At 46.4% G+C, this 12,002-nt stretch overlaps 2 protein-coding genes across 6 annotated transcripts in view; one reads left to right on the forward strand and one right to left on the reverse strand.

The window, feature by feature from the left end:
* Enoph1 (enolase-phosphatase 1) overlaps window positions 1-2,854 on the reverse strand; it is a 32,693-nt gene extending 29,839 nt beyond the window's left edge. The window contains exon 1 of one of the 2 annotated variants that reach the window (XM_036201358.1): window positions 2,807-2,854. Coding sequence is in view for 1 of the 2 variants with exons in the window: in XM_036201357.1 (XP_036057250.1) it covers window positions 1,602-1,685 (84 nt within the window). In the remaining variant the exon portion in view is untranslated. Of the gene's footprint in view, window positions 1-1,601; window positions 1,948-2,806 lie in introns of those variants that run through there. The other variant, XM_036201357.1, reaches the window with a different exon arrangement.
* Hnrnpdl (heterogeneous nuclear ribonucleoprotein D like) lies at window positions 2,751-8,662 on the forward strand. Of its 4 annotated transcripts, none has more exons than XR_004946072.1 (8): window positions 2,751-3,265; window positions 4,052-4,220; window positions 4,304-4,465; window positions 4,828-4,959; window positions 5,067-5,181; window positions 5,423-5,593; window positions 5,946-6,495; window positions 7,159-8,662. XR_004946072.1 is itself a non-coding variant. In XM_036201355.1 (8 exons), exons 1-7 carry the CDS (start codon window positions 2,820-2,822, stop codon window positions 6,014-6,016), a joined length of 1,266 nt encoding a protein of 421 aa, XP_036057248.1. In that variant the 5' UTR covers window positions 2,751-2,819; the 3' UTR covers window positions 6,017-6,037; window positions 6,391-8,662. The 4 variants fall into 4 exon arrangements, 3 of the variants coding, with proteins under 3 accessions (XP_036057248.1, XP_036057247.1, XP_036057246.1); XM_036201355.1 differs by having other exon boundaries at window positions 5,946-6,037; window positions 6,391-8,662; XM_036201354.1 differs by having other exon boundaries at window positions 5,946-6,037.
* The last annotated feature ends 3,340 nt before the right edge of the window (window positions 8,663-12,002 follow it).

The raw sequence follows: 12,002 nt of genomic DNA on the forward strand, positions 1-12,002 counted from the left end.
CTTCAAATTATCAATCTTTCTGCCTCAGCCTCCCTAGCAGCACCACACTGATTGCTAAAAGCTATCCTTGAATGTGCATATATTCTGCTATCAAATTTAGTATTTAGGTCACTAGAGCGCTTTTATTACAAGATTTCAGAATACGACTGCCCGAGGATTAAGAAATGGCTCGTAATGATCTAATGGAAGGCAGGGAGAGCACGGTGGGGGAGAAGTTTTACTCTTTGCTTCCAAACTGATTTGTATGACCTATCTTTTCAACAAATCAATTTTCCAAAAATGATGCAAATTGCGACATCATGACCTCGGCTGCCATTACTCCTGGTGCTCTAGTGGACAACAGACAGGAAGAGAATAGAGCTAGTGAACGATAACCAACCCCCCCCCCCCACACACATACACACACACACACACACACAAAGCAGCTAATTATGTAACAAGAAAAAAAACGAACACAACTATCAGCATTTAATCGGTCTTGAAGTTTTCCACTGATCTCTATTGTAATTAAAATCTTGGGGAAATGTCAAATAGACTTTATTCAGGACCTCTGTTAAGTGTCTAAAGCACCATAATTTTTCCGTGGGTGGGGGGACGACAAGTAAATAGCTGTCAGGTTTGGGGACACTTGTCTAGAAATCTCAGCCCTGGAGATAGAGGCAGGATTGCCCGGAGTCTGAGGCCAACCTGGGTTATATATTGAGGGAATGACCTTAAGAAAATAATAAAAACAAAACAAAGCATCTGTTATATTTGGAGACCTAAAATTGTGTACAAGCATTATGATCTACACCTAGAAAATCGGTAATTGTAAAACGTAAACAATCAAAATAGAACTTAAAACAGGCTGCACAATTTACTAGACGACGGGTTTTCCAACTTTTTTCCCTATACTATCTCAACTATTCTACATAAATATCTGTGGTTAATACGGGTGATTGAGTACATGGAAGAAAGCAAAGTCCTAAGCCTGTGAAACAGTATTAACGGGGCAGATACTTAAAAGTTTCAAGATCTCGTGGTTTTCCAAGGAAAATAAATGGACTTTGGATGTGTTCTGGTAGTCAACTGAAGTAAGTCTGCATACAGCTCAGCCACTTACCAGCGCCAAGAGAGATGGTGCGAAAACCAATGGTTACTGCCTAAGGTACCAGAGCCACTTGCAAACTTTCACTTCTGTCTTTTGCACTGGGAAGACCTAAACCTCAAAGACCACTAATCAAGGCCACTACCTCTCCAGGCCGCAACCCCGCACATGGTGGACGCTCGCGCACCGGGCGACAGGGTACACACCTACCCGCCGGGCCGTGGGCGCTCCTGTCATCCCAGCTCCTCCCAGCTGCCCTGCCTTCCCCCAAGCCTTTGCTGAGACCACCTCGCTTCTTCCTTGTCCTTCTCTACCTAACTAAAAGCAAGGACAGGGAAGGGAGAAGATGGTGGCGCGGGAAAAAGCACCGCCGCAGCCTCTCTCTTCCCCATTCCAGAGACGCAAAGCCACGCCGCCTCTCCTCGAGCCTGCAGGCGAGATCTGCAACACTTAAAATTCCGTTTTCAGATGCTTTTAGGCGCAAATAACTCCCCCGCTCCCTTCCGCCCCTCACCTTCACGAAAGCAATCGGGGTTGTGGTACCTTCGATATCTAACAGGATAACTGTGACTTCGGCGGGCACCGAAACCACCCCCATTTCCCTGCCGGATGCTACCACGGGCTCGGCCCCGCTGGGAAAGAGGACAGCACCGCCTGCGCCGCAGGACGCCTTTGGGCTCCCCAAGGCCCAGCGACAATCGGAGGGCTGGCAACAGCGAGCGACCCCGAGGCGCGAAGACAGGACGGGCCGGCTCCGGGGACCCGCAATCGCAGAGGAAGCCGCCCAAGGTGCTGCACCCCAAAGACCAGGCGAGCCGCGCAGGCCCAGACCACGTGGGCAGTCCGGGGAGTGTGGGCGGAGCTCCGGGCTCCGCGGGGGCGGGGGGAAGCCGGACGCGCGCGCCTATTGGCCACCGGCGAGCCTCAAACGCCGTCCGTCAAAATGGGCCTCGCGTGGGCGGGAACAAAGAAGCGAACGCCCGAGCTCGGAGCTCGGAGCCCGGAGCGCGGGCGCAAGCCCTCCGCAGCCCCGGTGGAGCCGGCGCGAGTGGCCCGGGGCACGTGCAGACCGGAGCCCCTGGAGTGGCGCGCCGGGGACGTGAGTGCCCCTGGCCTTCTCCGGCCCCTGACCTTCCCCCCGCTTCCCCGCCCACCGCGTGAGCCTTGGCACATCTTCAATCATCCGAGCAGGCCCCGCCCTCCGCCGCGGCCTCAGCCAGCCTGGGAGGCCGCACGGACCCGGGCTGCGGCGATCCTGCCGCCGAGGGCCCCTGAGCCGACACCGCCGCCCGCGGAGGCGACGGCGGGAAAGCCGCCCCCGCCGGGACCGAGGGGGTCATCGCGCGTCCGCTTTCTGTCCGGCTGCTTCCAGCCCGCGCGCGGGGACAGCACGCGTGCGCCGGGCAGGCGGGCGGGCGGGCGAGCGCGCTGCAGCTTTCTCAGCAAGCAGCGCCGGGTGCACGCCGCCTTTTCCCCCCCCGGAGCATCCAGGCGGCCCCAGCGGCTCCGCCCTGGGGGACTGAGGGCGCAGGAAGGGAGTGTGGGCCGAACGGGACGCGCGACACAAAAGGCTTGATCTCCAGGCAAGAGGGACTGCGGCCGCCGCGCCGCCGCCGCCGCCGCCGCCCGGGATTTCCTGCCCTTGGCTCTTGCCCGTCGTCGGATTGCTCCTGATTCTCTGAGCCCGAGCCCCGGCGCCGGCGCCGCCTCGCTCCTCACCGGGAGCCCCGCGATGGAGGTCCCGCCCCGGCTTTCCCATGTGCCGCCGCCGCCATTGTTCCCCTCCGCGCCCGCGACTTTAGCCTCCCGCAGCCTCTCCCATTGGCGGCCGCGGGCTCCCCGGCAGCTCGCCCCGCTCCTCCCGTCGCTCGCTTCCAGCTCCGCCCGGCAGGGGGCGCGCCGGACCCAGCGCCACGTCACCGCCCAGCAGCCCTCCCGATTGGCGGGCGGGGCGGCTATAAAGGGAGGGCGCAGGCGGCGGCCGGATCTCTTCCGCCGCCATTTTAAATCCGGCTCCATCCAACGCTCCGCCGCCACCGCCGCCGGGACCCGGACTGCGCGCCAGCACCCCGCCGCCGACGGCTCCGCCACCATGGAGGACATGAACGAGTACAGCAACATAGAGGAGTTCGCAGAGGGATCCAAGATCAACGCGAGCAAGAACCAGCAGGATGACGGGTACCGCACGCTCCGCTCCTCCCCTCCCCCAGAGCCCCGCGCGCGCCCTTCGTCCCTCCGGAGCTGCGCGCGCTGCCCCCCGTATGTCCCCGAGTCGATGCTCCGCGTGCCCGCTGGACCCCAGTAGCTTCCCCACTAGTGGAAAGTAAGATGGGGTGACTCGAGGGGCCCGCCGAGGGTGGGGGAAGGGAGGAGGGGGTGGGGGAAGGAGGGCGGCGCCGTCGGTGTCCCGAGTGCGCAGGCGCCGCGTGGGGCCGGGGCGGGGGGGGGGCGGGGGAAGGGGCCGGGCTCGGTGCGCCACATGCGGCAGCTGCAGCCGCCGCCGCCGCCGCCTTCTCATTGTGTGTGTTGCTGCTGCCGGCTGGGGCGACTTTGACTGGGGAGGTTTGGGGAACTTTTTGGTTTGGGCGCCAGTAGCTGATGCTAACAAGAGTTCTTGGGGTAGCAAGTTGACTTGAGAGCTGTGGACCAAAGTCCGCGTAAGTTGTGTGGGGGATTCGGTGTAGAAGTTGTGCTTGGCATCCCGAAGTCACCGGAGCAGAACCTCTCTGCCAGGTTTCGTTGGCTTTTTTTTTTTTTTAAGTTTTGTGTTTGGACAGTAGGAAGTAACCTGTCTGCCGGTTTGAACAAGTGATCTTAAGGTTTTTGTGGTCTATTAGTGTTTGTAATCAAAGTAGATTGCTTGCACTTAGTAAGTTACCCTGTACTTATTTTATTGTTTAATTACAGGGTTGAAGTAAACACTGTTACCGTTAAGTCTTTTTTTTTTAATAACTTTATTTCTAGTAAAATGTTTATTGGAGGCTTGAGCTGGGATACAAGCAAGAAAGATCTGACTGAGTATTTGTCTCGATTTGGGGAAGTTGTAGACTGCACAATTAAAACAGATCCAGTCACTGGAAGATCAAGAGGATTTGGATTTGTGCTTTTCAAAGATGCTGCTAGTGTGGATAAGGTAGGGTGTGTTTTGCCTTGTGCCTTTTGTGTTGCTCGCAAATTGCTGTAGGCTTCTAAGTTCCTGTCTAACTTGTCTTCCAGGTTTTGGAACTGAAAGAACACAAACTGGATGGCAAATTGATAGACCCCAAAAGGGCCAAAGCTTTAAAGGGGAAAGAACCCCCTAAAAAGGTTTTTGTGGGTGGACTGAGTCCAGATACTTCAGAAGAACAAATTAAAGAATACTTTGGAGCCTTTGGAGAGGTGGGCTGTGTTTGTACACGTTTGATGTGTTTTTGAAGTGTGTGTGCTTGGTCAAGTCTGTAGGGTTCATTACTATTAAACAGGATAGGGTTGAATTACTGCTCAGGTGCCTCTAGTCACTACATCTGGATTGCTGCTTTCTGTGCTGTAGTAGAAACTAATATCTAACCTCGTTCAGCCAAAGCCCTTAGTGATGGGTGTTTGACCAGCTGGTGGCCTCTGGGGTAGAAGATGCTGTAAAGGAATGTAACACAACTCTTTAGAAAGTAGTGGTCAGTAGACTGAAGTTTGTAAAGTGCCTATAGCATTCTGCACTACCATTAACGGATGGTTTTGTTTGTTTTGAATGCACCTGATTTCAGATAGAAAATATTGAGCTTCCCATGGATACAAAAACAAATGAAAGAAGAGGATTCTGTTTTATCACATACACAGATGAAGAACCAGTAAAGAAATTGTTAGAAAGCAGATACCATCAAATAGGGTCTGGGAAGGTAAATAAATTGAATTAATTACATTGTGTGTGAAAAACCTGTTTGAAAAGAAAGCTGGTTTTGTGTTCAGAGCTTAGAACATCAGCAAAAATTCTCTTTGTTTTTAGTGCGAAATCAAAGTTGCACAGCCCAAAGAGGTGTACAGGCAGCAGCAGCAACAACAAAAAGGTGGAAGAGGAGGAGCAGCTGGTGGAAGAGGTGGAGCTAGGGGGCGTGGAAGAGGTGAGACTTCATTTGGGGGGATGCTGATTTTTTTTTAACTGAAGCAATAAACTGCTAGGTGAAATGGCCCATTAGAAAGCACAGCTAGGTTGAAACTTTTAAAATGATCCCACATGGTAAAGGCTGGTTTGGGGGGGGGGGTTGCTTAAAAGTACAGCGTAGGGAACAAGAATGCATCGTTTTGTGTTAGGATTGGGAGGATTCAGAGTGGTTTCTTAACAATCATTGTGCATTGTTTCAGGTCAGGGCCAAAACTGGAACCAAGGATTTAATAACTATTATGATCAAGGATATGGAAATTATAATAGTGCCTATGGTGGTGATCAAAACTATAGTGGCTATGGCGGATATGATTATACTGGGTATAACTATGGGAACTATGGATATGGACAGGGATATGCAGACTACAGCGGTAAGAATACTGAACTTAATTTTATAAACCAGTGGTATTAAAATTCCATTTTGAAGTACTTTCCCATTAAGTTGTGTGTGTGTGTGTGTGTGTGTGTGTGTGTGTGTGTATGAGTTTCCTATTGAGATGTCTGGAGTTAAGTCTTTGTGTTGTGTAGTCATAGGGTAGTAACAGACAGTGATGGTTATCTTAAAGTGTGATTTACAACTGTTGGCTTGTAAGATGGCTTGATATTTTAATGTTCAGCATGCACAGTTTTAAATTCGGGGTAGTTTGGTTTGGGTTTTTTAAATGTTTAAAAGGACAGTTTTATAGGAAACTTCTTAGTAAAACTTGTGTCCTTTCAAACTAGGTCAACAGAGCACTTATGGCAAGGCATCCCGAGGGGGTGGCAATCACCAGAACAATTACCAGCCCTACTGAGGAGGACCTGGGAGAAAGCAGGTGTGTGAGCTTACAGGACAGCATTGGCAATGTCTGATTTCATTTAAAGATCAATAGACAAATGGAAAAGGAGTAAACAAAATGTTGTGTAGTCTTCACTAAATTGTTAATTTTTTAATTGCTTTATGAGCCTGTTTTACCTAAAGTGTCTATAGATCTTTAACTTTAAAGTCTTACCTCACCTTTTTTAGAATTACAGAAAAACTTAAGAGTTTTTCTGTTTGCTTTGTGTACCAGGAGGTTTAAACTTTTTTAGAACTATTAACAGGTAAAGTACTGAAATGGGTACAACTTAAGGAAAACAAGAATGTTGTCTTCTAACTCTGACATTATACCTTGTTTGTACCCGCCAGCGGGAACTTCATTGCAGGCCGTGTGTCACCCTGACCACGTCTATCTCTGGGGGTCGCACGTTGCGGGCAGAGCGCAAGGCATACACCAGAAAACGCTGTCCTGTGGTATGGTCTCTTCCAACTTCATGTACCAGCGTAAAGATTAAAAGTGGAAACTTCAGACTTTGGCTTCTTTTTAATCTTTTTGGAGATTAAGTGTCTAAACTTAACTTAAATGGTTTTTTGCAGGAGTTAAAGTACATAAATGCCTTTTTACAGCTTAATCATTTTGGTCTTCTGTTTAGTGTTGTATTTCAATTGTGGAGCCTCATTTTAAGTGTCCATTCTTTAAGATTTAATGCTTGCTTTTTCTTTTTATAGCTAATAGTGAAATCTACAAACCCAAACAAGAACTTTTAAATCTGGGATATAAGTTAAAGATCACATGCACAAAGCAGTTCGTTGTCATGTTATGCTCAGAAACCTGAGATCTGCGTTGGTGATAACACCCTCCTTGGCCTCCTAGAGCTGGGCCTCTAGATGGTCTTTGTCTGCTGGGCTTGTGACTGGGAAGATTTCCTTCCTGAGTTTAAATAAGTCCTCCTAACACCATTGGGGGCTCCAGTGAGTTTCTCAAATACCCAAACTACACTTTGTTAATGAATATGCATGTGATCTTTAATTATTGAAGAAAAGAATAAAGTGAGGACTTAAACAATTCATGAAAGTGGACCTTTGCAAGCTTGTGAGGATTGCACACATCTAACGGTGGTTTTGTTTTTGTTTTAGGAGGTGTAAAGAAACCATCTTACAGGACGACATTGAAGATTGCTTGATCTTCTGTTGACCTAAGATGATTATTTTGTAAAAGACTTTCTAGTGTACATGACACAATTGTGTCCAACTGTATATAGCTGCCAATTAGTTTCTTTGTTTTCACTTTGTCCTTTGCTATCTGTGTTATGACTCAATGTGGATTTGTGTTTATACACATTTTTATTTGTATGATTCATGTTAAACCTCCAATAAATGCTTCCTTATGTGATTGTTTTTCTGCGTCAGGTACTACATAGTTCTGTGGAAATGTAATTTTATAAAGAAGCAATAATTAAGGCACAGCTTTTTTTGTAGGGGGCATTGGTCCACAGGAAGAAACTGGTCCTAGTGTCCCTTGTTTCTGGTTTCTGTAGACATAGTCTGTAATTAAAGTCTAAGGCTTCATTTCTCTGTTAGTGAGATTGATTCCACACCTTTTGAATAATGTTCCCCCTCCTGGTATCTGGAGACTAACAACTACAGTCTATTGTGATTGGTGAAGCTTTCTATCTTCTAGTGTGACCTGTGCTTTCAGAATCTTTGTAAGGAAAAATCCCCTTACTGAGCTAGGACTGCCTCGCTGGCACAGTGGTGTTCGAGTATGAATGAAGCCAGGGTTTCTATCCCCATCACCACAGAAAATGAAAAGCCTGTTGGCAGCACAAAGCTTGTTAAATGGCTATCTTTGCTTGTTCCTATCTGACAAACCATGTATAATTCATAGATGGCTTTGCCTTTAAGAGTTGATAACTTGTCTGCTAGAGAAAACTTGAGGTGGTCACCATGGCTGTTGGGGTTTTAGTGCTGTAGATAAATGCAAGGGAAGAATGCTGTCAAATGGTAGTAAGGCTTACTCAGATATGTCTGGGATTCTCCTGAAGTTTGGATGGAGTGGGGTGAATTTAGGAAAAGTTAGCACTTGGCACGTCCATCCCACCAGAGTGTGTGAGCTGAGTAGATTTCAGCAGTTCTGTATTCAGAGGAAGGGGCAGTGGAGAAGATGAGTCATGTGGTCTATCTTCTGGTGCATTAAAAATACTTTAAGGTAATACAAGCTTTGAGTTTTCCATTGAATGCTTGTACTTAGAACAGGGGTTTCCATGGTTCAACAGACGCTTCTGGGCTTGGGATACATTCAAGTTTAGAGTACTTGGTCTTAGAAGACCAGTGTAAGCTTTTTATACTGATAACCTTTTTTTAAAATGCGTACAACTTTGTTCTGATAGTATTTGTACTTGTTAGGCTATCGAGTTACAATGCATTGGCCTCATTTTACTATGGCCAAATACCAGTGTTGGCTATTAAAAAGAATTGTTTGTTTTGACTTGCAGCCAAGACAACAGAAGGGAAACCAATTCACAATATGTTAGTAGGTACAATATCCAGAATAAGAAATTAGGTGACAAGTTGACATTAAGATTGTCATTTTTCCCTGATCAAAATGAATAAAGTCTTTTTAAAATAAAATTTCTTTCAATTAAGTCTTTATGTATGACTTTAAGAAAATATAACGATCATTGAGATGGTTTACTAAGAATGGAAGAGTAAGACTACTTGGTCACTAAGGTGCCTTAAACCCACAGAAATGTGACATTGCCGGGGCTAATCTGCACACTTGTAGTTAGAGTAACAGGTTAGTGTGGCTTTTATTCCTAAGTAATAGTTTAGAACTAAGCTGAGTGAATATTGAAGTAGGAATTCTGAAGTTCCTGTGATGGAGGAGGCAACCTATACACCTTCCTGTTTTATTTCAATAGTATCACTGCTACATTAGTCCTTGCTGGGCTGTTAACGTGAATAAGAAGAGCCAGTGAACCTTTGCTAAGCAAATAGAACACATTTCAAGTCATTACCAATTTTAAAAGGTGCCTTACTCAAGAGCTGGGTAGATCACATTTGAGACATGAAAACAAAGGATATAACAATCGCCTTGCTTGGACTGGATGGGGGCAAGTGGGTCCCTAAGCCTCATTACTTGCTCCTCCATCCTAGCTAAATTACAAGTACAGTGAAAGCAAAAGGGGGACATGCTGGTAAGATGGCCATGCCCCTAAAAGCTCCAGTTCACAAAACTCCCCTCTGCACCCTGCCATGGCATACGCATCTTTTTTTTTAAGTGGAGAGCAGTCAAGGGAGACCTGACAAAGCCTCGGCCCTGCCCACAGGAAGTGCACACTCAGCACACAGTGGTGTGTATACATACAGGTTTGTTAAAACATTGAGCAATATCAGAAAATATTAATTCTGAAAAAATGCCCTCAAACCCTGGTGTAATGTCACCTATGATCTCAACTTTTTTCTGGCTGTCCTGGAACTAACTAGCTTTGTAGACCATACTGGCCTCAAACCTGCCTCTGCCACCCAAACCAAGACTCAAAAGTACTCATTTGAAGAGGTGTGTCCTTCAAGTGGTTTGTGCTTTGAAAAAGCATATTCAGTTAAAGAAGTTTGAGACAAAAAGTACAAGATTTTGGTTTCTCAAAGACCAACACAAGTTAAAGGTCTTGAAATTAGGGGTGGGAGCAATGACTCAGTGGTAAGGAACAAGTACTGTTCCTGTACAGGACCTGAGTTCAGCACCCACACCAGGCGGTTTACAACTGCCTGAAACTCCAGGAGGACCAATGGCTCTGGCCTCCTTGGGCACACATGCACCATTGTGCACACACAGAGGATACATGTGATAGTGTGGCTTGGTGAGAAAAGAATGACAGCCTTACCAAAGGTCCTTCTCAAACTATTACCTCCATGGTTCTCAAGTCAGGCGGTTAGCTGGTTTATAAACACTGGTTCTGATGACGTTTTAGAGTCTTAAGCATCAAACTCCTATAACTATTAGCCATATCTGAGACCTAGGTTTCCAGATGAAGTATTTGAGAACTGCTTGGGCATTGAGACTGGTCAGTGTTCTTTTAATACCATCACTGTGAGTGCGAGGATCTCTTTGTGGCCGCAGTAGACTCACTTCTCTGATGAAACACCCAGGAAATCAGCTAGTTGTTCTATGAAAGATCTGTCCTTGGATATTGACAGTGACTCCCATTGTCCTTGGATCGTTGAGGTACTTCGGCTGTATATGTGTGCATGTATGCATACATACCAAAAGAATTGGACTTTGTGTGTATGTATTGTTTGCATGAATGTCTGTGCACTACCTGTGTGTGGTACCCGTGGAGGCCAGAAGAGGGCAACAAATCCCCTGGAATTAGAATTACAAGCATTTGTAAGCCTCCTTGAGGGACCAGGAAACTGAACCCAGGTCCTCTGCAGTAGCAAGCACCTTTTTTAGTGGCTGGGAGCAGGAAGACATGGTTTCTTTGTGTAGCTAGCCCTGGCTGTCATGGAACTACCTCTGGACCAAGCTGGCCTTGAACTCAGAAATCCACCTGTCCCTGTCTGGAGTACGGGCTTAAAGGCGTGCACAACTACCATCATCACTGTTGCCTGGCTGTAGCAAATGTTAACTGCTCAGCTGTCTCTAACAACCTCAAAGTTTTGAGACAGTCTCAGTGTGTAACTCAGACTGACCTTGATTCTTGACCACTTGGATTACAGGTGTGCACTACCATGCCTAGCTACAGGGTTTTGGGTTGATTGGTTTTTGGTTTTTTGTTGTTGTTTTGTTGGTGTTGGTTTTTTTGGTGGGGGGTAGTTTTTTGGTTGGTTGGTTTGTTTGTTTTGTAAACTTAAAGAAGTTTGAGTGGTGTGGTTTCCAAATTTTTCATCACCAGAACACTTGATTTTCTTTTCCCATACATTGGATTTTGTTTGAGCCCAATTTCCCCATGTAGCTTATAATTGATTTGAGTTCCTCCTGCCTCAGTCTTAATGCTGGATTACAAGTATGCAGGATACTCCTGGCTGACTTGTTTAAAATAGTGTGTGTGTAACTTCCGTTGTGCTATGGCATTTCTATTAACCAAAGGAAGGCAACTTTCAGAACATTGTGAGGTGATGGGTATCATGGCAATTAAAGTCAAATGTTTTTGTCATGCTGTCTTTTGGTTTGGTTTGTTTTAAGTTTTTTTAAAGACAGTTTCTCTGTGTAACAGCCTGGAACTCACTTTGTAGACCAGCCTGGCCTCTGCAGATCCTTTAATCCCACGTGCTGGGGTTAAAGATGTACGACACCATGTCTGGTGCCCTATAGAGATTTCTATTGATCATTTTTGCCACACTTACTAAAATACTGAAAACTAGCCCAAGAAATTTCCCTCTAAGACTTTGGAAGCACACATAGTACATCCCTGGACAAAGATGGGTACTTAGGAAAGAGGCACTGCTGTGGTCTGCAAGAGGAAAAGCTTTAAAGCATAGAAGGTTGCATAGTTACGAATTCTTAAAAGTTAGCATTTACATGGCTTTGGAAATACAGACACCTCCCAGTTTTGTCTAACATTCATTTCTTTTTTCAATAGTTATTCTTAATGTATGTACACAGAAGTCTTAAGGGTCTATCAAAAGTAGTAACTCAACTCTGCCTAGTTCCCTTGCTTAAATAATTTTTTACATTTTGTTAATTAAAGTTATTTAATTGTTATTGCCCTGATGTTTCGGGGTACCGAGATACCGAAATTAACAAAAAGTTTTTTTTTTTTTGTTTTTTTGTTTGTTTGTTTGTTTTTTGCCCTCTTATTTAGTACTGACAAGTTCAAATGCTTTGGAGCTAAAGAGATGCTCAGTGGTTAAGAGCACTGGCCACTCTTCCGTAGGACCTGGGTTAGAATCCCAGTGCCATGTGGTGACTCACAACCACCTGTGCCTCTGCAGGCACTACATACATGTGTTGCATAGACATACACACAAAACAAAAATAA

This window comes from Onychomys torridus, chromosome 10, assembly GCF_903995425.1.
Source record: "Onychomys torridus chromosome 10, mOncTor1.1, whole genome shotgun sequence".
NCBI classification, from domain to species: Eukaryota; Metazoa; Chordata; class Mammalia; order Rodentia; family Cricetidae; genus Onychomys; species Onychomys torridus.